The sequence below is a fragment of the Podarcis erhardii genome, assembly GCF_964252035.2.
Source record: "Podarcis erhardii genome assembly, chromosome: 16".
Taxonomy (NCBI): domain Eukaryota; kingdom Metazoa; phylum Chordata; class Lepidosauria; order Squamata; family Lacertidae; genus Podarcis; species Podarcis erhardii.
The window spans coordinates 27,996,640-28,018,773 of record NC_138514.1 but is presented as its reverse complement, the minus strand read 5'-3'; the positions used below and the strand labels follow the sequence as shown (position 1 = coordinate 28,018,773).

At 48.5% G+C, this 22,134-nt stretch overlaps 1 protein-coding gene and 1 long non-coding RNA gene across 4 annotated transcripts in view; both read right to left on the bottom strand.

Moving 5' to 3' along the window:
* Window positions 1–327: 327 nt before the first annotated feature.
* On the bottom strand, window positions 328–1,135 carry LOC309331461. Its single transcript, XR_014151863.1, has 2 exons — window positions 981–1,135; window positions 328–697 (listed from the first exon to the last, which is right to left on the bottom strand). It is a non-coding gene; the product is annotated as an uncharacterized lncRNA (long non-coding RNA).
* A 1,049-nt stretch (window positions 1,136–2,184) lies between these two features.
* The window catches only part of COL26A1 (collagen type XXVI alpha 1 chain), a 96,453-nt gene continuing 76,503 nt past the window's right edge, over window positions 2,185–22,134 (bottom strand). For 2 of the 3 annotated variants that reach the window (XM_081843595.1, XM_081843596.1), the window contains exons 5-14: window positions 20,680–20,836; window positions 19,044–19,133; window positions 17,089–17,241; window positions 13,506–13,598; window positions 11,527–11,588; window positions 11,076–11,138; window positions 9,812–9,856; window positions 6,813–6,897; window positions 5,706–5,870; window positions 2,185–4,858 (exon numbers count right to left, since the gene is read on the bottom strand). In XM_081843595.1, coding sequence (XP_081699721.1) covers window positions 5,713–5,870; window positions 6,813–6,897; window positions 9,812–9,856; window positions 11,076–11,138; window positions 11,527–11,588; window positions 13,506–13,598; window positions 17,089–17,241; window positions 19,044–19,133; window positions 20,680–20,836 — 906 coding nt within the window. In that variant the 3' untranslated portion in view covers window positions 2,185–4,858; window positions 5,706–5,712. The remainder of the gene's footprint in view (window positions 4,859–5,705; window positions 5,871–6,812; window positions 6,898–9,811; window positions 9,857–11,075; window positions 11,139–11,526; window positions 11,589–13,505; window positions 13,599–17,088; window positions 17,242–19,043; window positions 19,134–20,679; window positions 20,837–22,134) is intronic. The other variant, XM_081843597.1, reaches the window with a different exon arrangement.

Genomic DNA, 22,134 nt, shown 5'->3' with positions numbered 1-22,134 from the left:
AACCTAGAATTTAACAAAGCCTTAATGGGATGCCGGCTACAAACCTCGTTTCACTGAACTATTCAGTTTCCTCAGAAGGAAATAGAGAAATCATAAACCTTAAATGACCATTCTACACACTGATTCATGGACCGTCCGCAGGCCGGATTGAGAAGGCGATTGGGCCGCATTCAGCCTCCAGGCCTTAGTTTGCCTACCCCTGTTCTAGACTCCTAGGTGGAAAGAGACACGTTGCTATCTTGATGATCAGAGCAGTGAGGAGCATAAAAGGGCAGTTTGGGCCAATTCATACACACCCTTGCAAAAAAGTGAACTACATCATTAGAGTCGGAGGATCTCAAACCTCTTGACAGCAACGCTGGATGTGGCCATGACTCTGCTGCAGAAGGAACAGCGTTAAGAACCTCCCTGCTTTTCCTCCAAGCTTCTGGGATCATGACCAGTTCTCCACAAGCCCTGCGAAGCTTGCGGCTGCCATGATGTGCTTTGCTTTTCAAAACAATTACAGGCCGAGGAAAGCAAATGAGATCAGAGCGGTGTTGTCAGAAGGCATCGAGGCAGAGGACATCTCCAAGGGGACTGAGCTTGACAGAGACTTTTTCTTCCCTCCCTTATCATCGGCTGCTGAGACATTAGCGCTCTCCCTGTTCCCATTGCCCTGGCTGAGGGTGAATCAAGTGTTGTCAGTGTCAGACCTCTTTGTTGAAAAAGGGAATTAAAAGGGAGGGAAGAGGGCAAGATTGGAGGGGTTGCAGGAGAATAGGGGAACACTGGTTTGGAAAACCATTTTTGACTCCAAGATCTACCAAGCTAAGTTCTCTTTATTTGTGGAAATATCTTCTTCCCATCTACTGAATGTCACAAGTGTCAACCAGCTGTGCATGTCTTTTTTCTTTTTTGGCAATGTTCTCCCCTATCCCACGATAGGTCCCATAATACCCACAGTTAGACCAGATTCAATATGGAACATGTGGGAAAACTCTACCTGGGAAGTGGGGTTAATATCATACAATGGGTGCATTGTCAATTATACTGATGTCCAATTCAGTGAACTCAAGTTTTCATGGCACTCACTAGACTGGGAGGGGGGAAACCTCCAGACTGCAGGCCCATCTTGTCCCCCAAGTTTGGCCCACAAGGCCATTTCCCCCAAGCCATGACCCTTTGTCAATCAGCTGACACCATTGTGATGTCAGCTGATGGGTGGGGCTGAATTCTAGGTCACTTGTCAAATCTGGCCCACAAGGCGAATCCTGCTAAGGGCTAGATGATCCTTGGGATCCTTCCCAATACTACAGTTCCATGCCTTCCAACATTTCTCCAGTAAAAATAGGGACACCCTATTCCATAATGGGACTTGAGAAGAAGATCAAACCTATCCATTCTGAAGGAAATCAGCCCTGAGTGCTCACTGGAAGGACAGATCCTGAAGCTGAGGCTCTAATACTTTGGCCACCTCATGAGAAGAGAAGACTCTCTGGAAAAGACCCTGATGCTGGGAAAGATTGAGGGCATAAGGAGAAGGGGACAACAGAGGAAGAGATGGCTGGACAGTGTTCTCAAAGCTACCAGCATGAGTTTGACCAAACTACAGGAGGCAGTGGAAGACAGGAGTGCCTGGTGTGCTCTGGTCCATGGGGTCACGAAGAGTCGGACACGACTAAACAACTAAACAACAACAACAACATTTCATAATAATAATAATAATTCTAGTATTTATACCCTGCCCATTTGATTGAGTTGCCCCAGCCACTCTGGGTGGCTAGCAACATACCCTGTAGATAAAAACATAATAAAACATTAAACATTTTAAAACTTCCCTATATTCCCCTGTGTCCAACCAGTCCATGACAAGGGGGAACGATCTGGGTTCAACCTCCAGTATCCGCAAGCTGGGCTTGGAACGTTCCTTGACTGCAACCCTGGAGAGCAACTGCAGGTCAGTGTTGGCAATACTAACCTTGATGAACAATGTCCGGGATCAGTATTTATTTACTATTTCATAAAATTCATATGCCTCTTGATCGTAACAAACCTCAAAGCAGTGTAGTGCTTCCTGGTTTGATCCAGCACGACTCTGTGCTAAGAAACCCCCACATTGTGTAGTTATATTTTGTGGTGCAACTTTTGGCCAAAAAGCTGGGCCTAATAGAGAAATAAAGGACAGAAGGCTCCACTTTTCGCTTACAGTATGTTTTATTTCTCAGTGCATTAAATAAGAAAGTTTTGGTATCTATGGGTTCTTTAATAGTGTCTCCAATAGTACAAAACATTTCATACACAGTAATGAAACCCATAGCAAATTGGGAGGGTGGGAGAAGATACAATTAACAGCTGGCAGGTCTGAACAGTAATGATGCACGATCTGTAGGCAAAAGCTTTCTTTTCCCTTTAGGGGAACTATTTCCCTTTAGGGGTCAGCAAGTGGAAGCCTCCAGGCTGAACCAGGTTTCAAAACTGCCCTGCCCACATCAGGTTTCCACATCTCAGACCCAAAGCAAGGTCTGCAGGAAGATGCAACACGAACTTTTGAAAGCAGGCTGCTTTGCGATGGAGAGACCCAAGCTGGCTTCAGTGTCTGCCTGAAATCTAGCTGCCTAACCGGATATCGCTGCTCTATAGCCTGATAAACCAATAGAGCTCATGAAACAGGGCGAAAGCTCGATGAACCTTGGTAGCTGAACATCAGCGAGACCACACAACCAGTTGCGAAGGCAAGGAGTTTATAACAAGACGAGATATTTGCGAACATTTAAAACCACACAGAGATCCGGCCTAAACCGTCTTGCATAGCTCAAAACAGCTCAGAACGAGCTTTGCGGAAATTAATAGCACCTTTCCCGTTCGTTTGATTCCACAGCAAACGGCGGGTTTTGTGGACATCCCTGTAAACACTAAAGCAGAAGGGCAGGTGGCTGTCCGCTCCGTCAAAAAGGATATTGCAGAGAGGGAAACGTTTGCGAAAATGTTGAGCAAAATGACCAAGGGGCCGGAACAACTCCCCGATATGAGGAAAGCTCACTTTATTTATGACTTTTAGTTTAGGGGGAAAGGGGAGTACGAAGTGAGGTTATAGAGATGCTTTTTAAAAAATATACATGGTGTGGAGAGGTATTAGTGCAGTGAAGTGTTTAGTTCGTTGAACATGGGAGAGCCGGGTTCAAATTTCCACTCACCCATGTAGTTCACTGGCTGGGACCTAAGACCAGTCACTGCCTCTCAGCCCAAGCTATCTTACAGTGGGTGGGGATTATATGAGAGGGAGAACCATGTACACCATCTTGAGCTCCTGGAGAACCAGCTAGGATCTGAATGCAACAAATGTAAGTCTTAGGACAGGCATAAACATAAAGAATGGTATTGACAGCCACAAGAGATGAGATGGCCGCCATCTTGGACGGCTTTGAAAGAGGATTAAACCCTTAAAATGGCTTTTCTTATCTTCTTCTTGCACGCTGGGAGCAAGCCTATATACATACTTGCAGAGGCAAAGAAGAGTGTAGGAATCCCCAGTTATTACTTTTCTCCTACAAAGTGGCATGAGATGGGGGAGGATTTCTGATTTATAGCAGAGATCAGGCTTTTTAACCCCTGCCCTGGGAGTTATCTTACGGGTTGGAATGCAGCTTTGAGTTCTCAGCTCAAAGAAAGGACCCGAATGTTTAAAATAACCGCATTACTAACAGGGGTAGTCAGTCTTTTAACAGGGTGTGGGTAAACTCTGGCAGAACCAGTTCCTTATTGGCCTTGCATCCTGAGAGAATGCACTTAGGATCATAGAATTGTAGCCTTGGGAGGGTCCCAGAGGGTCCCAACTGCCTGCAATCACTTTTATTGGTTGTGGACTAGTAAATACTGTTGGTTGATAAGCCTAGCTGAAACCGATGAACCAGAATTCCCCTGGTAGGCTCTTTTCACTAGTGCATGCATTTGTAGGTGCACTTTCTCCCAATAGATGCATTTATTTATTTTTTGTAAACACTGGTGGATGAGAGAACTGCCCTGCAGAGTATGGATATGTGTGAATTTTGTAGGATGGTTGTGTTTCGCTTCTCATGCTGTGCAACATCGATAAATTCTCTTTGCAATTTCTCCCCCATCCTGAATGGAGAGAGAGAGAACTGTGCAAGAAGGAATAGAGCAATCTGTTTAGTGTGCATGAATTCTCTGGGACTGTACCCTTGCTCATATCTGGAACTCCAATCACCACCACTGCTCTCCTGGAAAAGCTGAAATGTCTCCTTCCTTTGTTTCTTCATATACTTACATGGCTGTGTTTCATTTTTTCCCCTTTCGAGTTTGCAGGAAGCCTGTTGGGCTGCCTTTCAAACAAACTTCCTGCTAGATCTGTGATTTGTTCTGAAGTCTGTCAGGTCTGTCCTGTACTAGTTCCCCGATCAAACGTTTTGGTACCTAATGAAAAACCCACCTAAAAATTAAATTGGTACAATAGCCACATCCAGCATGAATTCACAGAATCACAGCTAAATATTTGGAATATTCCAGAATGCAGGCGGATTCCACTGCAGACACAAAAGGGTACCTCGGCAAGCAGGGGTCGATGCAAAGACTTCCATGAAGGTGGAAAATTTGGGCAGCTCTTGCATCAAGAGACCCTCTAAGAAGTGTCTTTATCACACGTGGCCTTTGGGGTTTCTGGGCATGACGGTGGTCATCTGAGATGGACACTGACACAGGGGCAGAGATAGGGCAATGTAGTAACTGTGAAGTATACATTTTAAAGGTCAAAGAGAGTTCAAGGAATGCCTTCCTATTCCGACGGGTTGATTCATCCTCCTGTCCTGCAGGGACCTCTGTGCCTAAATCTCTGGAAGATCTTCAGCCCTCGCTGTTGGACCTATCAATAAAAAGCTCATTACAGTGGGACGCCTCCCAGATGTGGAAAAAAAATACACATGTTGCAATTTTGTCTGACCTCGGCCCCTGCACAATTTTATTTCCAAAGAGGAAACTTTCCTCCTTGAGATTGTTTCGTTCAGCCTGGACACCAAAATTCACCTCTGAGGGCCTTCTGGCAGTTCCCTCCCTGCGAGAAGTGAAGTGACAGGGAACCAGGCACAGGGCCTTCTTGGTGGTGGCGCCTGCCCTGTAGAACTATTTGACTTTTTGTATATGCTGGAAGCCGCCCAGAGTGGTTGGGGGCAACCCAGTCAGATGGGTGGATGTCATTTGAAGCAAAATGGTGATGGAAGCTGTACTGATCCAATCAGTGCAAAGAAAGCCTTCTATGCAAAGCAGACCCACAAAATCAAGTACCCTGGAGGAAAAGGGTTTGAATAAACGGAAACTTTAAACTAGCAGGGTCCACCCTGATCTAGCAGCAGATCTCCAGGGATCCAGGACAGAGTCCTTCCCAGCCCTCACTGGAGCTGCTGGAGTTTGAGCCTGGGATGTTCTGCATATAAAACAACGGGAGTTAAGGCATGACCAACTTGTCCCCTTGATTTCAATGCGGTCAAGGCATGGCCAGCCAAAGCTCAATGAGCACATGACGCAACTCAGCTCCCTTATAACCTGGCAATGGAAACGTCACAGTCTTTCCCAGTAGCGCCACTGAGGATTGAACCTGCGGCCTTCTGCAAGGCAAATCAGGCGCTCAGCCCCTGAGCTACAAGCCCTTCCCCAGCACAGCCTCTGCATGCAATTTGTCATTGTGGTTAGACACAATGGATCAGGGCCCTTACTGGTGTCCTATTTCCTTCGGCTCCTTTTCCCTTTGCTCTCACTGCCGTCCAAAAGCGAGGAAAGAATCTGGTTGGAGTGATGCCGCTTGGTTTTCACGTTTGCGCGGAGAGGGGCGCCCAGGATCACGTCTTGTCCCGAGCCTGGTTCAACGGAAGACAAAGAATCTGAAAACAAAGGAAAGCCAGGGACAGGGAGAGGCAGTCAGGCCTGGGGGCCAGATGTGGCCCTCAGGATCTCTCAATGCGGCCCTGGGGATTCTCCCCGGGGCCACCCCCCCCTCACTGGCCCCAATCTATCCCTTCCACAGGCGCTAATGCCTGGCTGGAATGCATCTCTGAACTATGGCAATGCCTCAATGGAGAGAGATGTGATGTGGCAGGAACTGGGAGAAAGAAACCTCTTTTGCACAGTTGCAGAAGCTTACTGTACTGAAGGTAAGCATCATAGCCTTTGCATATCATCCACTTTTACTTCTAGCCCTGCCCACCCTCTGCATGCAGTTTTCCCCACCCCCCAGCATGGGAAATATTATTATCATTATTTATCATTACTATTTATCAATTACATTTCTATACTACCCTTCACCCAATGATTGGAAATGTGTTTGTATTTATTTATTTATTTATTTATTTATTTATTTATTTATTTATATCCCTTCTTTTTTCCTGGCCTGGGACTCAAGACAGCTTATGCAAATTAAAACAAGGCAGAAAGCTAAAAACATATCAAATATCATGCTTAAAAACGTGATTAAGCTGTATCAGGATTAAAACAATAGAAAAACAAATCTATGAAAATACAGATAACAAAAACAGCACAGCACTATTGAAAGCCCTTTCCTTAAAAAAACAGTCTACTACCAAAGCATGTCGGAATAAAACAGTCTTCACTTGTCGGTGGAAGAATAAGGAGGGAGCCTGTCTGGCGTCTCTAGGGAGGGAGTTGCAGAGTCTGGGAGCGGCCACCGAGAAGTCTTGCTTACCGTGATCTGTAAGCTACTCAGGGAGCCTTTTTTGATGGAAGAGCTGCATAAATATTATTCAGTCAAAGGCGCCTCCTCTCTCCCCATAAGGCAAAGCTGAGCAGAACATTTCCCCATCACTCACCATGGATTCCAATCATATGCTCTAAAATTAACACCCTCTCTGCTAAAATCTTCAGGGCCTCCCGAAGCTGTTGGACACCTTCGCCCTACAAAGGAGAAGAGGTCTGGGTTGCTGGAGGCAAGGCATTGGTTCATGCATTCAAGGGACACCCGTTCCTTAGGGAAATTGCAACCACCCTGCTTAGGCTTCTTCCTTCCTTACTAAAACAGCCAACTTATATCTGGACTGTACCACTGCAGACGGGGGGGGGGGCGTCACGTGGTAGAATATATATAGATGGTTGATAATCTATATATCCATGCACACTAGGGAGAAGGGAAGGCTGCCTTCGGTATAGGTCTCTAGAATATGTCCTTAGGACTCACTCATTCCCGTCTGCACAACTCTCAGTTAACAATGGTTAATTAACAACTAGCAGCCTGAAACCTGGCATTGCATGGAAATTGCAGTTTTGAAAGGTTCCGACTGTCACCTTGACTCAAAATGGCACTCAAATGCGTCCAAGCATAGGTGAAAACCTGTTCACCCATGGTTCAAAATTTGGTCATGATATCTTAGGTCAGTGTTTCCCAACCTTTTTTGGGCAAAGGCACACTTGTTTCATGAAAAAAATCTCGAGGCACACCACCATTAGAAAATGTTTAAAAAATTAACTCTGTGCCTATATTGACTATATATAAAGTAACTCTCTTTAATAGGAATCAAATAAACACAAAGAAAGTATTTTATAATTACTTTATTATGAAATAGTAAGTACCGTATTTTTCGTCCCATAGGACGCTCCGTCCCATAGGACGCACCTACTTTTTTGAGGGGGGAAATAAAGGAAAAAATTTTTTCCTTTATTTCCCCCCAAAAAAACCAGGTCGGGGAACAGTGGGATGGCGGTGCTGCGCCTCCCCGCTGTCCCCCGAGCTTGTGGGGCTGGCCCATGTCTGCCTGGCGCGAGGGGCGCTCTGCTTCAGGGCGCCCCGCGCGTCCGGCGGCAGGCTACAGTCCGCAGCATGGGGAACCCTCTGTTTCAGGGCGCCCCATGCGCCCCCCAGGTGCGCAAGGCTTGCCAACACGAGCGCGGAGCACGGGGCGTCCTCCGAAGGGCGCCCCGTGCTCCGCGCTGCCAGCTGACGCCCGCAAGCCTTGCGCTCCCGGGGAGAGATCCCCCGGGTGCGCAAGGCTGGCCGACACCAGCGCGGAGCACGGGGCGTCCTCCGAAGGGCGCCCCGTGCTCCGCGCTGCCAGCTGACGCCCGCAAGCCTTGCGCTCCCGGGGAGAGATCCCCCGGGTGCGCAAGGCTGGCCGACACCAGCGCGGAGCACGGGGCGTCCTCCGAAGGGCGCCCCGTGCTCCGCGCTGCCAGCTGACGCCCGCAAGCCTTGCGCTCCCGGGGAGAGATCCCCCGGGTGCGCAAGGCTTGCGGACACCTGCGTGGAGCACGGGGCGTCCTCTGGAGGGCGCCCCGTGCTCCGCGCTGCAGGCTGCTGCCCGCAAGCCTTGCGCTCCCGGGGGGAGATCCCCCGGGTGCGCAAGGCTTGCGGACACCTGCGTGGAGCACGGGGCGTCCTCCGGAGGGCGCCCCGTGCTCCGCGCTGCAGGCTGCTGCCCGCAAGCCTTGCGCTCCCGGGGGGAGATCCCCCGGGTGCGCACGGCTTGCGGACACCTGCGTGGAGCACGGGGCGTCCTCCGGAGGGCGCCCCGTGCTCCGCGCTGCAGGCTGCTGCCCGCAAGCCTTGCGCTCCCGGGGGGAGATCCCCCGGGTGCGCAAGGCTGGCCGACACCAGCGCGGAGCACGGGGCGTCCTCTGGAGGGCGCCCCGTGCTCCGCGCTGCAGGCTGCTGCCCGCAAGCCTTGCGCTCCCAGGGGGAGATCCCCCGGGTGCGCAAGGCTGGCCGACACCAGCGCAGAGCACGGGGCGTCCTCTGGAGGGCGCCCCGTGCTCCGCGCTGCAGGCTGCTGCCCGCAAGCCTTGCGCTCCCGGGGGGAGATCCCCCGGGTGCGCAAGGCTTGCGGACACCAGCGCGGAGCACGGGGCGATGGGATGTGGGAGGGAGCTCGCTCCCCGCCCCGCGTGTGCTCGCCGCCGCCGCCCCGCCTCTCGCCGCCCGACTCGCCCGCCTCCCTCCCACGGCACACCAGCCGACGTCCCGCGGCACACTAGTGTGCCGCGGAATACCGGTTGGGAAACACTGTCTTAGGTAAAGGTAAAGGGACCCCTGACCATTAGGTCCAGTGGTGGCCGACTCTGGGGTTGAGGCCCTCATCTCGCTTTATTGGCTGAGGGAGCCGGTGTACAGCTTCCGGGTCATGTGGCCAGCATGTCTAAGCTGCTTCTGGCAAAACAGAGCAGCGCACGGAAATGCCATTTACCTTCCTGCCAGAGTGGTACCTATTTATCTACTTGCACTTTGACGTGCTTTCGAACTGCTAGGTGGGCAGGATCAGAGACTGAGCAACGGGAGCTCACCCCATCGCGGGGATTTGAACCGCCGACCTTCTGATCGGCAAGTCCTAGGCTCTGTGGTTTAACCCACAGCGCCACCCGCGTCCCCGTGATATCTTAAGAAGCATCCAAATGCATAGAGAACAAGCAACTTTCCAAAATCTACAGCAGATTATTGGGTGGTTGTTGTTTTTTAATATTGCCATTTTCAGAGAGTTAGTGTTGCCTGGCCATTCCAGATTCTTATGTTTTCGGCCATTAAAACGTATCTCTTCTGGGATCTATTTTAGCTGCAAGGCACCTCGCAGGGACTTTGCAGACACAATACATGAAGGACCACAAGGCAAATCCTACGATATTAAGGAGCCTTCGTCAACGTGGTGCCCTCTGGAGGTTGGCTCCCATTGGCGACAGCCAGCAACAGCACAGTTGCACGGCCTGATGGAAGTTGTAGTCCACAATCTCTGGAGAGCATCAGGCTGGCGAAGGCAGATCTTAAATACCTACTAGCAAGGGAAGGGGGGAGAGTGTAGCAACAATAAAGAACTGGTTGTGCTCTTACATCTGCACCTTTGTCTCCTTCATCACCTTTTTTACCAGGTTCCCCCTAAAAAAACAAAGAACACCAGGAAAGTATGAGGAACAGAAGCAGAAGAAGAATCCCAATCGCTAACTAGGGGTGTTTCAAACAATCTGTTTACTGAACATTGAGCCTGATTTGTTTGCAAGGGGAACTGATGGTGTTGGCTGTTTGGCTGAGTTTTTACTTTGATTTGTTGGTGGGGAGGCTAGCAAGTTATCCCGCGCTCCCAAACCAGATTTCATTGCAACTGGATCCCACTGGGAAATAGTGATAGTTTACATGCGTTGCCACAAGGGAACCCCTTGACTTTCATAGAACTTCCTTTGGAGCAAATGGTTGTGGGTTGCAGATTTTGCACAGGGATAGCTGATACTAACTTGTTCCCCCAGGAGGCAGTGATGACCAGCAACTTGGATGGACTGGACAAATTCTGAGGTGGAGGGTGGGGGATAAGGCTATCTGTGGCTACTAGCCAGGATGGCTATGCTCTGCCTCCATGGTTAGAAGATATTAGAAATATGCTGGAGATATAGTGAAGTAGAGAGTACGTTTTATCATATGTGGTAGACTTGTAAAGGGTAAAAGAGTATTAGGAAATGATATATAATGAATTGAAAAAAATGTTTAAAAGTACCTTTCCAAAAAAAACCCACAGAGTCCTTTTCATTGGGGATAATTCAGAGGGAAATTCCCAGGTGTCAAAAAAGACTATTTTTGTATGCTACTACAGCGTCCCGTGTTTCGCTAGCTCAGAAATGGAATACGAGTGAAATCCCAACCAAAGAAGAATGGCAACTTCAACTAATGGAACAAGCGCAGCTTGCAGATTTAACATATAGCATAAGAGAAGAAGAAGAATATACGTTTAAAGAAGACTGGAAAATGTTTACTGGTTATATGGGTGAAAATTGTGTGCATTTAAAAATGCTGGTAGCATAAATTGAACAGTGTAAATAAGTTTTGATGGTGTAACAATGGATTACTGAATGGCTTAATTTGTTTAAAATATCTGCGATCAAAGAAGGACTAGATGGGCCACTGGTCTGATCCAGCAGGGATCTTCTTAGGTTCTTATCATCCCTGATCATTGGTCATGCTGGCTGGGGCTGATGGGAACGAAAACTGGGGGGCCCAAAGTTCTCCACCCCTGATTTCCTTGCAGTTGCCAAGCAAGGCCACCCAAATACATGAATGAAGGAGGCACCAGGTGATTTGCCATGCATGGACTTGAAGGTGAACTCACCCTTTCTCCTCGATCTCCTTTGGAGCCTTTTGATCCAGGCTGTCCAGGAGAACCAGGCATGCCCTGCAGGGAAGAAAGAGAAGAGGGTAGCTGGCGAGTGTAGGAATGCTTTGCTTCTGTACAATATCTTGTGCGGTGGAACAAGACCTTGATCTGGGAGCAGGTAGAACCTCAGAAAAAGCAGCCCTCTCTTGAAAGGCATCTTCTGTTTATTAGGCAGACTTGCCCCACATCTGATATCACGTGGGAAATCAACGAGGGGCAGGTGGGCGTGGTTCAGCCTGGTGGGCCAAAGGAGGGGAGAGAACCATGGGCTGGAGGTTGCCAACCCCGGAGATAAGACCTTGGGCCTTTGGGAATGGGGGAAGGTGTGAGTAGGGTTGAGGCAGGAGAAATAAGGGGGTTAGAAGATTGCCACCGTTTTCATCTGTGAGAGAGCTGGTTTGCCTACCTGCAGCCCAGGTGCGCCAATAGGTCCCAGGGCCCCTTTGGGACCTGAAGATCCAGGTGGCCCTAGTTGGGGGGAGAAAATAGATCATCTGAGAATATTAGGAGCTAGTCTGGATTATCAGCACAAGAAAGTATAGGATATGGCCTTACTTGAACAACTGGCATTTGGATTAAGAGTCCTTAGAGGCCAAAGCAAAAAAGATAAATTCTATTTTGGTATGGCATGGCACTCCTTTTGTTCTTAAAAGACATTGGGTTATAGCCAATGCTAGTCGTACCCAGAGCAGACCCACTGAAATCGATGGGTACAACTATTCTAGGTCTATTAATCTCAGTGAATGAAATCTACTCTGAATGGAACATACAGTGGTATCTCGAGTTACAAACACCTCGGGTTACAAACACTTCAGGTTACAGACTCCGCTAACCCAGAAGTAATAATAATAATAATAATATTTTTTTATTTATACCCCACCCTTCCTGGTTCAAAAAACCGGGCTCAGGGTGGCTAACAACAAATTTAAAACACTTAATTGATGCAACAAAAAACAGCATAGCACTATAAAATGTGAATAACAATAAATTCAGAATTCCAAAATCAATTTAGGGGGGAAATTCATCCAATAAACATTAGATGATCACCAGGGCTAGCTGGCTAAATTAGTCCTATCTGGGCCAGTGAGGAGACCAGGGGAGAATTAGCTGTGGGATCCCACAGCGAGTAATCTTCATAAAAAGGGGAGGTGGAGGAAAGGAAGGGGAATAAAAGATCAGTAGTACCTTGGGTTAAGAATTTTACCTCAGGATGAGAACAGAAATCACGCAGCGACAGCTGGAGGCCCCATTAGCTAAAGTGGTACCTCAGGTTAAGAAAGGTTTCAGGTTAAGAACAGACCTCTGGAACGAATTAAGTTCTTAACCTGAGGTACCACTGTAGTTGGATAGAACCCAAAGCGCTCTAAGTAGAGGAGAATAGCCAATGGCCTATCTAGCCCAGCATCCTGTTCTCACAGTGACCAGCCATCATGACTAGTAGCCATTGAAGAAAGCCGGCTTCCTGGATACTTCCTGGATAATACTTTACACATGGACAGCAACACCCGGCTAACCCTCTCGCATTCATCTCTGGAAATCTGCACAACCCACCAATTTTATTTTATTTTTGCTTTGGCCTTTGACCTTTCCCAGCTCCAGAATCGGAGGTTTGCAACTCTGGGTGAGAGATTCTCTCCGTGTGTCTTTTTTTTCTAACAAGAAAGCGTTTTATTTTTTTTAAGAGCATCTTCCTGGCATGGAGCTGAAGTGCTTGGCAGAATGAGAACACTCATTTGAACATATCTACTTGTTATGCGGCATTGTTAAGGAGATGTCTCCTAATGGCTTTATCCCACTTAGGGAGTGTGTGGGTGGGGGGATTATAATTTCTTCCAGACGCCGACTATTAATTACACTTGCAGTTCGTCGGGGAGAGGGTGGGGGGGACGGATGAGGACTCCTTCCAAACTCAGCTTTTAATTGTTTCGGATGAGACCCCCACAAGCATCAGGCACCCACCAGGGCAATTGAATCAGCCTCCATAATTAATGCAGCCCTCATATATCAAAGTCAGGGATGAAATGAAATGAAGTCTAAATGGATGAATGTGGTAATAAGAACGGGGGGGGGGCTGGGGGCCCTCTTTCGCTCTTGACGGGAGGTCATTTCTGAGTGCCTCTCATGCAAAACCACTTAAGACTTTTTCCTTCTTCTTTAAATCAACATTTTTTTAAAAAAAAGGAAGTGCACACTCAAGTCTAATAGCTGGGATTCTTTGTAGAATTGTAGAGTTGGAAGGAATCCCATGGAGTAATCTAGTCCAAGTTCTTACAATGCAGGAATCTCGGCTAAAGAATCCATGGCAGTGCCTGGTTTCGTGGTTCCGGCTGCTGTCCCTGTAGTTTCCCACTCCCTGAGCCCACCTCTTCAACCAGATCTATTTACCTGGAAGTCCAACGGGCCCAGGTGCGCCACGAGGCCCAGGCAAACCAGCCAGGATGGTGTCAATCACGGTGGATGCCAGCTGTGGCTCCCCATCTGCGTTAGAGAAAATCAAGGAGAGGAAACTGCTGTAATTGAGGAGCGCAGGAATTTGGTGAATGTTTCCCATCGTTTGGTGACATCGTAGTGATTTGGAGCTCGTCCCCGCTTCCACTAGCCCCATGGAGGGGTTCCAGCAATTTTCGCCATGTCTTGTTCCTTTCCTAGGAAAAACCTGGCCTTTAGCGATAAATCGGAACAAACAGCATTCTGCAGGAAAACCCTCGAATTGCCATTTGCTCCAACTGAGCGCTAAATAGAGGCTTCCCCCCTGGGGAAAGCAGCGGAACAAGAGCAGAACTAACCCTTTGTTAGCTGCCTTGAGCAAGTCAGTGAAAAATTATTACACTGGTACCTTGTTTCTCAAATGCCTTGGTACTCAAACAACTTGAAACTCAAACACAGCAAACCTGGAAGTAAGTGTTCCGGTTTAGGAACTTTTTTCAGAAGCCGAACGTGCTCCGTTTTGAGTGTTACACCTCCAATTTGAGTGCCATACTTCCGTTTTGAGTGTTACACTGAGGTCTGTCTGTTTTTGCTATTTATTTTGCATTTTTGTGGCTCTTTTTGTTTTGTTTTTGTGACTGTGTGGAACCCAGTTCAGCTACTGATTGATTGATTGTGTGACTGCAGTACATTGTTTATTGCTTTCATTTTATGAATCAATGGTCCCGTTAGATAGTAAAATCAATGTTAAATTGCTGTTTTAGGGGTTGTTTTTAAAAGTCTGGAACGGATTAATTCATTCTGCATTACTTTCTGTGGGAAAGTATGCCTTGGTTTTGGAATACTTTGGTTTTGGAATGGACTTGTGGAATGGATTAAGTTTGAGAACCAAGGTACCACTGTACAGAAGGCTAATAATAATACTAGCTGGAAAGTAATATACAAAATCAGGTCTGTTAAAACAGAGATAGATTAAAAACAGTACAGCACTATTTAAAAGTGGGACCTAACCTAACTGCTTCAGTAATCGGCATGTATGGATGCTTCCCCACCCTTTTTCTGGAAGGTCCATCAATTGGATCCATGTGAGGCTAAGAGATCATAGTTACAGCTTGCTCCAGAATGGAGCCTGCTTTCTTTACCACGGATGGCTGAAAAAGTGACAGGCAATTGCTGACAGCAGGAAGCTCTGGTGCACTGAAAGCATGCTGGATTGTCACAATCAGGCACACCCACACCCAAAAATACCCCAAATAGGTCTGTTCTTCCCATAATTGTTTTGGGAGTGTGTGTCGTCCGTAAGCAGGGCTCTACTTCCCTCTGCTGTTGGCAGTTTGGAATCCCATGTCATCGGTTTTTGGGTGTGCTGCATTATGCAAAGGAATCTTTTATGCATTAGGTCTCCACAGCTTGAAGAACCGGCGTTTCCAGCCAGCCTAAAGGGAAGGAAACTTGCACAAAAGCCAATAAACAAAACTAGCCAAGCTCCGATGTTTGCAAGTGCAAGGCCAGCTTTGATACAAGGCAGTATAGATCCCTGCAGGATCTGAACCAAGGACCATCTAGTCCAGTGTTTCCCGAATTCGGGTCTCCTGCTGTTTTGGACAACAACTCCCATTATCTAGCCAGGCCAGTGGTCAGGGATGATGGGAACTGTAGTCCAAAAACATCTGGAGACCCACGTTTGGGAAACCTTGATCTAGTCCAACATCCTGTTTTCCAAAGTGGCCAAACGGATACCGTATTTTTCGCTCTATAGGACGCACCCGACCATAGGACGCACCTTGATTTAGAGGGGGAGAACAAGAAAAAAAATTCTCCCCCTCTCTGCTCAGCGCCCCTTCAGTGAAGCGGCAGGAGAAACGGAGCCCCTTCCATTTCTCCTCCCGCTTCGCTGAAGGGGCGCTGCACAGCTCTCCCTCTCTGCTGAAGCCAGGTGAGTCTTGCTCTCCCGGCTTCAGCAAAAGGAAGCCGAAGCCTTCGGAGCGCAGCGTGAGTTCCTGCTGCGCTCCAAAGGCTGCAGGTGGCTATCCCTGAAGCCTGGAGAGCGAGAGAGGTCGGTGCGCACCGACCGCTCTCGCTGTCCAGGCTTCAGCGAAAGCAAAGCGTAGCCTCCGGAGCGCGGTGGGAGCGCTCCCTCTGCGCTTCGGAGGCTTCGTGTTGCTATCCCTGAAGCCAAGGAGCCTGCATTCACCCCATAGGACGCATACACATTTCCCCTTAATTTTTGGAGGGGGGAAAGTGTGTCCTATAGAGTGAAAAATACGGTACTTATTGTGAAGCGCATGAGCAGGATGTGAGGACAACAGCATTTCTCCACATTGCTGGTGTTCCAGCAAGTAAAATTCAAAGATATCTCATCTCAAAGATATCTCATCCATGGCTGGAGGCAGCAACACTTCTGAATACCACAGGAAGGGAGAGGACTCTTGTGTTCAAATCCTGCTTGAGTGTTTGCCATGGGGTCATCTGGTTGGCCACAGTGAGAACAGGACGCTGGACCGGTCATTGGCCATTGGCCTGATCCAGCAGGCTCTTAAGTTCTGATGAGAGCAAGCTATGTAGAGGCTGCTTGGTGCGTCACACTTGCTTTATATATTTATTCTAAAAATGCACATTCCCGAATTCTCAAAAGAAACCCAAGGCAGCTTGCAAGCCCAAACATCACACACTGCTGAACTATATTGCTATCCCCGTGCCAAGTCCCAATCATATTGTCACCAAACACCAAGCTAAGAATTAGTGCCTGAGCGTGCTTTCCCCGTCTCCACAACTCCCAGGGTTGTGCCTCTTAGATTTGTGAGCCTGAGAACAGGAGACCTCGCAGGGTCTTCTCACCGATCGTTGTAAACCACTCTGAGAACCTTTCTGGGATGATCAGTTCCAGCCAGCATGACCAGTGGCCAAGCACGTTGTCCTAAAACATCTGGATGCAGCCAGATTGACCGCTGCCCAAGGATGGAGAAATATGTCAGACTCTTCCCTTCACGTTTGGTTTAAGAAGGCCTTAAAGGTAAAGGTACCCTTGACCATTAGGTCCAGTCGTGGACGACTCTGGAGTTGCGCGCTCATCTCGCTTTATTGGCCGAGGGAGCCGGCGTACAGCTTCTGGGTCATGTGGCCAGCATGACTAAGCCGCTTCTGGCAAACCAGAGCAGCGCACGGAACCAGAGCAGCAGCGTTTACCTTCCCACCGGAGCGATACCTATTTATCTACTTGCACTTTGACGTGCTTTTGAACTGCTAAGTTGGCAGGAGCAGGGACCGAGCAACAGGAGCTCACCCCGTTGCTGGGATTCGAACCGCTGACCTTCTGATCGGCAAGCCCTAGGCTCTGTGGTTTAGACCACAGTGCCACCTGCGTCCCTAAGAAGGCCTTACATATCATAATTTCAGAAAAGTTTGCTAATGTATTTCCTAGCAATACAAAAAATTGGCATGAGCAGATTTTTATTCTGAAAGTGTGTCCCAGAGAAAAAGGTTTGAGGGCCACTGAGTGAAGTAGATGATTGGCTCCTCTTCGAAATGGAAGGAGACCTACTTTCTTTCTCAGCGTTGGGCTGCAGTGAGTACAGAACTCCTTGCTGGAAGGTTAATGGGAAGCCAGGAGATGCTGGGGGTCCTGGGGGTCCCGGAGGGCCAGGAATGCCGGTTTCGCCTGGATATCCCCTGGGTCCTGGAGGTCCAAGCAGCCCTGCGAACCAGAACAAAGAGAAGTCAGGGATTACCCAGGCATTTGGAGAATGCTAGCACTGCATGCACTTGAGATAGCAAGGTCCTGTTCCGGGTGCCAAGGTGTCACCCTGGAACACGAGGAGCACTGATTGAGAGCTTCTCCCCCAGCACCAAAGCCTGGCTGGACATGCACTGCTGTTCCATCGCCAAGTCACAGCCGCGCCACAGCTGGAACATCAAGCACCATGTGTTTACATGCAAGTTCCAGATGTTCCAGGAGGCAGTCATGGTAGATCAAGGAGCAAGATATCCTCCGTGTGTCAGCTTTGAGCCTCGGACAGGAGTCTGAGTTGAGCTGGGGACCAGGAACGGTGACTACGAAGCCAGAAGTCAAGACCAGCCAGCAAGGAGAGAGCCACACCATAAATTTAAAGCACATCCAACACACATTGAAAGCACATGGTTTCTACCAAAGAATCCGGGGAAGCTGTCATTTGTTAAGGGTTCTTGGGAATGGTTGTTGTTGTGGTTATTGTTGTTGATTTCTACCCCACCCATTTGACTGGCTTGCCCCAGCCACTCTTGGGCGGCTTCCAACAAAATATACAAAGACACAACAGAGCATTGCACATTAAAAAAAACTTCCCGATACAGGGTTGCCTTCAGATGTCTTCTAAAAGTTGAATGGTTCTTTATCTCCTTGACATCTGATGGGAGGGTGTACCACAGTGTGGGCACCACTACCAAAATGGCCCTCTTCTTGGTTCCCCGCAACTTCCCTTCTTGCTGTGAGGAAACTGCCAGACGGTCATCAGAGCAGGACCTCAGTGTCTGGGCTGAACGGTGGGGGTGGAGACACACCTTCAGGTATCCAGGGCCAAGGCTGGTTAGGGCTTTAAAAGTCAGCACCTGTCAGGGGCTGGGCAGAGGAGGAGGAAAGTTGGAGACCACCTCCCGATCCTGACCCTTCCAGGGAGGAGGAAGAGGAAGACCGTATAGACTTATAACAGTGGTTTGAGGGAGGTCAAAGCTCAGGGGCAGATGAGGGGGAAAGTTGGGAAATAATGGGAGAGGGGGAGCAGGCAGAGCCAGACCAGCAGCTGGCTGACATGTTGTCATTTGAAAGCATCCCAGGCCCACCATCTCCCAGAACCTGGCGAGCCTTAAAAGTAGGAGAGCAAAGAGCTTGGAGACAGAAGGCGTCACATGTAGAGGAGGTGATGATGATGACGAATGAGGAAGCAGGAGAGAAGGGGATGGAGATTCACTCAGGACAATGTCATTATCCAAGAGGCTGGGTTCTATAGCCTCTCTCTGTAAAGTTTGAAATAAAAAAGGACTGCAAGAAACTTTTCCTTGTCTTTATACTTTCCTGGGCAACCAACTGGGGGGGGGGGGCGCTGACAGCATCCTGACAGCACCGACACTTTGAATTGTGCTCGGAAATGTACTGGGAGCCAATGTAGATCTTTCAGGACTGGTATGATATGGTCCCAACAGCCACTCCCAGACACCAGTGTGACAGTTGTGTTCTGGATTAGTTGTAGTTTCTGAGTCACCTTCAAGGGTAGCCCCACAATAGAGCACATTGCAGCAGTCCAAGTGGGAGATAACCAGGGCTTGTACCACTCTGGGGAGACAGTGCAGAGGCAGGTAGGGTCTCAGCTGGTGTACCAGATGCAGCTGGTAGACAGCCACCTATAGGTCTGTGAGGGGGAAACTACATCCCTGCCTGGAGATGCTGGGGTTTGAACCCGGGATATTCTGCTTGCAAGGAAGACACTCTACTACAGAGCTGTGGCCCTTCCTCCCGAGACTCACCTGGTGGTCCAGACGGGCCCCTCTCACCAGTCTCTCCCTTTTCACCTTTCGGGCCTTGCGGTCCTGGTTTCCCAGCTGGCCCCGGTAATCCTGAAAACATTGAGGGCACAAACAGTTTGGCAGAAAAGACAAGAAGCTGCACCCCTTTGCAAAACAAATATGTAACATGGAAGAGAGCACCTTGAGCAACAGCAGAGTGCAATTGGGCTTGGGTGGAGAGATGAGCCAGTAGGATTCAAAATGAAAACACACACAAACATACAATGGCAGACTCTGCAAGAAAATGCCTTCTCGGTGAATTATTATTATTATTATTATTATTATTATTATTATTATTATTCATACCCCACCCTCCCCAGCCAAGGCCAGGCTCAGGGCGGCTAACAACCAATAATAAAAACAAGTTGAATGAATACAGCTTAAAAACAAGATTAAAATACAACATTAAAACATTAAAATGCAGCCTCATCACAGGAGGAGAAAGGAAAAAAAGAAAGAGGGGGGAGGAAATCAAATTGGCTCCAAGCCAAAGGCCAGGCGGAACGACTCTGTCTTACAGGCCCTGCAGAAAGAAATCAGATCCTGCAGGGCCCTGGTCTCATGAGGCAGAGTGTTCCACCAGGCCGGGGCCAGTGGCTCTGGACCCTGGCTCTGGTTGAAGCTAATCTAACTTCCTTAGGGCCTGGGACCTCTAGGGTGTTGCTATTTATGGACCTTAAGGTCCTCCATGGGGCACAGGTCTGAAAATGTCATCAAACACCATCAAAAATGGGAAGAGGCTCTCTCCTGTCTCTGGGGAAGGAGGGTGAGCTCCAGTGCTAGCCATACCAGGGACTCAGCTATACAGCTGCAAATAGAATATTTTAAGTGCGTTTTAAGTGCATTATACAAATGTAACACTAGATGGCACTGATGAGCTAATGGCAAATTCCATATACAGTGGTACGTGTTTGCACACATTTTGGATTACAAACACGGCAAACCCGGAATTGGGTGTCCCGGTTTGCAACCTTTATTTGGACTACAACCCATATTTTTTTTGGGGGGGGGGATTAAGAATTTTTTTTGGGAGGCCCCATTGGCGAAAGTGCGCCTTGGGTTACAACCTGTTTTGGTTTACAAACGGACCTCCGGAATAGATTATGGTTGTAAACCAAGGTACCACTGTACTATATATTTTACAACTTAAAAAAAAAAAAAAAACCACACACATTTTCACAGTGTTTTTTTCTATCTGTTTAGATTCAGCCAAGGGCTGTTTGTTGCCTCTGTAACTTACTGGTCCGCTACTACAGTAAACAATATATTGGACTCAATGGCCCTCTGTTGATTAATCAGAGCTTTCCCTGTGGTCTAACTTGGGCGACAACCCCATGAGAAAAATGTTAACCAATTAAATTAATTTATTGGACTAAGAGCAGCTATTGCAAACCAGCCGGGTATAAATGCTGCAAGTGAATAAATGAAATAAAGCCCTGTAATTCAGAAGTGGGATGGAACGGACTTGGGCTGCAAGTAAAAAAATAAAATTACAGATAATCGCATGCAAAAGCGACACAAGTCAGGCTGCAATCTGACCGGCTCCTCCTTCGCACAGTGTGATGGGCTGGGAAAGGATTCTCTGCAGTTGGCTCACCAATGGGTCCTGTTGCTTTCCTCAAGATGGTCCCTGGATTGGCCAGGGGAATGGCATCTGGCACCAAGTCGTCGTACCACGTGGGGACTGTCGTCTTTGCCATCGGCAGGTCGTTTTCCGACGGCGGAGCCTGCTCTGCAGCCTCGAGCAGAAGGATCTGGATTCAAGTCATAACAATCAACCGGAGCCCCAAACAGCTTGAGCGACCAGTTTAACCGTGAGGTCATCTTACCTTGCAAATGCCCACTCCAACCAATTTGACCTGCAGAACTGGGACTGTTACAGAGGCCACATGATACTCGTTCAGCCAAACCCCTCAGCTTCTTACAGCAGCCCTATCACTATTCAAAGCCCTATAGTTGTTTAAAACCACCATTTAAAAGCCTGCCTTCTCTTTTTGCTCCTGACTTCAAAAGCACCAACTTCTGAAAAAGATTGCAGGGACCTGACGCAACTTCCTGACATCATCATCATCATCATATACTTATACCCCACCCATCTGGCCTGGCCTCCCCAGCCACTCTGGGTGGCTCCCCACAGAATATAAAAAATACGATGAAACATCAAACATTAAAAACTTCCCTAAACAGGGCTGCCTTCAGATGTCTCCTAAAAGTCAAATAGTGTTCCTTGACATCTGATGGGAGGGCATTCCACAGGGCGGGTGCCACCACCGAGAAGGCCCTCTGCCTGGTTCCCTGTAACCTCACAGTGGGGGAACCGCCAGAAGGCCCTCAGCGCTGGACCTCAGTGTCCGGGCAGAACGATGTGGGTGGAGACGCTCCTTCACGACATCATGAGGAGCCAGGCGTGGACCCTAACACAGTGGCAGCATGGCCCCACAGGCCAGCGGCATCCACTCCCCCTGCCTCGCAAGTGAAAGATGGGGGAAGTAATCGTTGGCCAGTGGTGGCGGCAGCAGCAGCAGGAGCCGCCAGCCACCGAAGCCAAGCCACACTCAGCTCCGTGTTTGCCCTCTTCCACCCTCTGAATAATGGGAATGGTGGCCTCCTCATAAAAAGGCCCCAAAGTGCCTTGGCCTTAGGAGTTGTTGCCTATGCCTGTCTTCATGCAAATCAAGGACTGTGATGAGCCAATCCTCCAATAAGGGCTGCGTGATGACGGCCTTACATTTGTATGTATATAGGAAGAAAAGAATTCCTTTTTTCCATTTTGGAACCCATTGAAAAACCGGGACTGCATTATAGGAAACTACAGCCATGCAGAAATGATGCGGGTCATTCTATCAATCCCATGCGGAATCAATCGTATCTATGATGTGTGTCATGTTATTTTGTGACGTTCCAATCATCCTGGCCTGCTTCTTGCACTGGACTGGGGGACACCAGCTCAGGTCAAATACTGGAAGGTTTGAGACGGAGTGCCTGGAAGCTGGGATTTATAGCAGACATTTAATCCGCATTCTGGAGGGTTTTTGTTAAAATATGTGGGCGG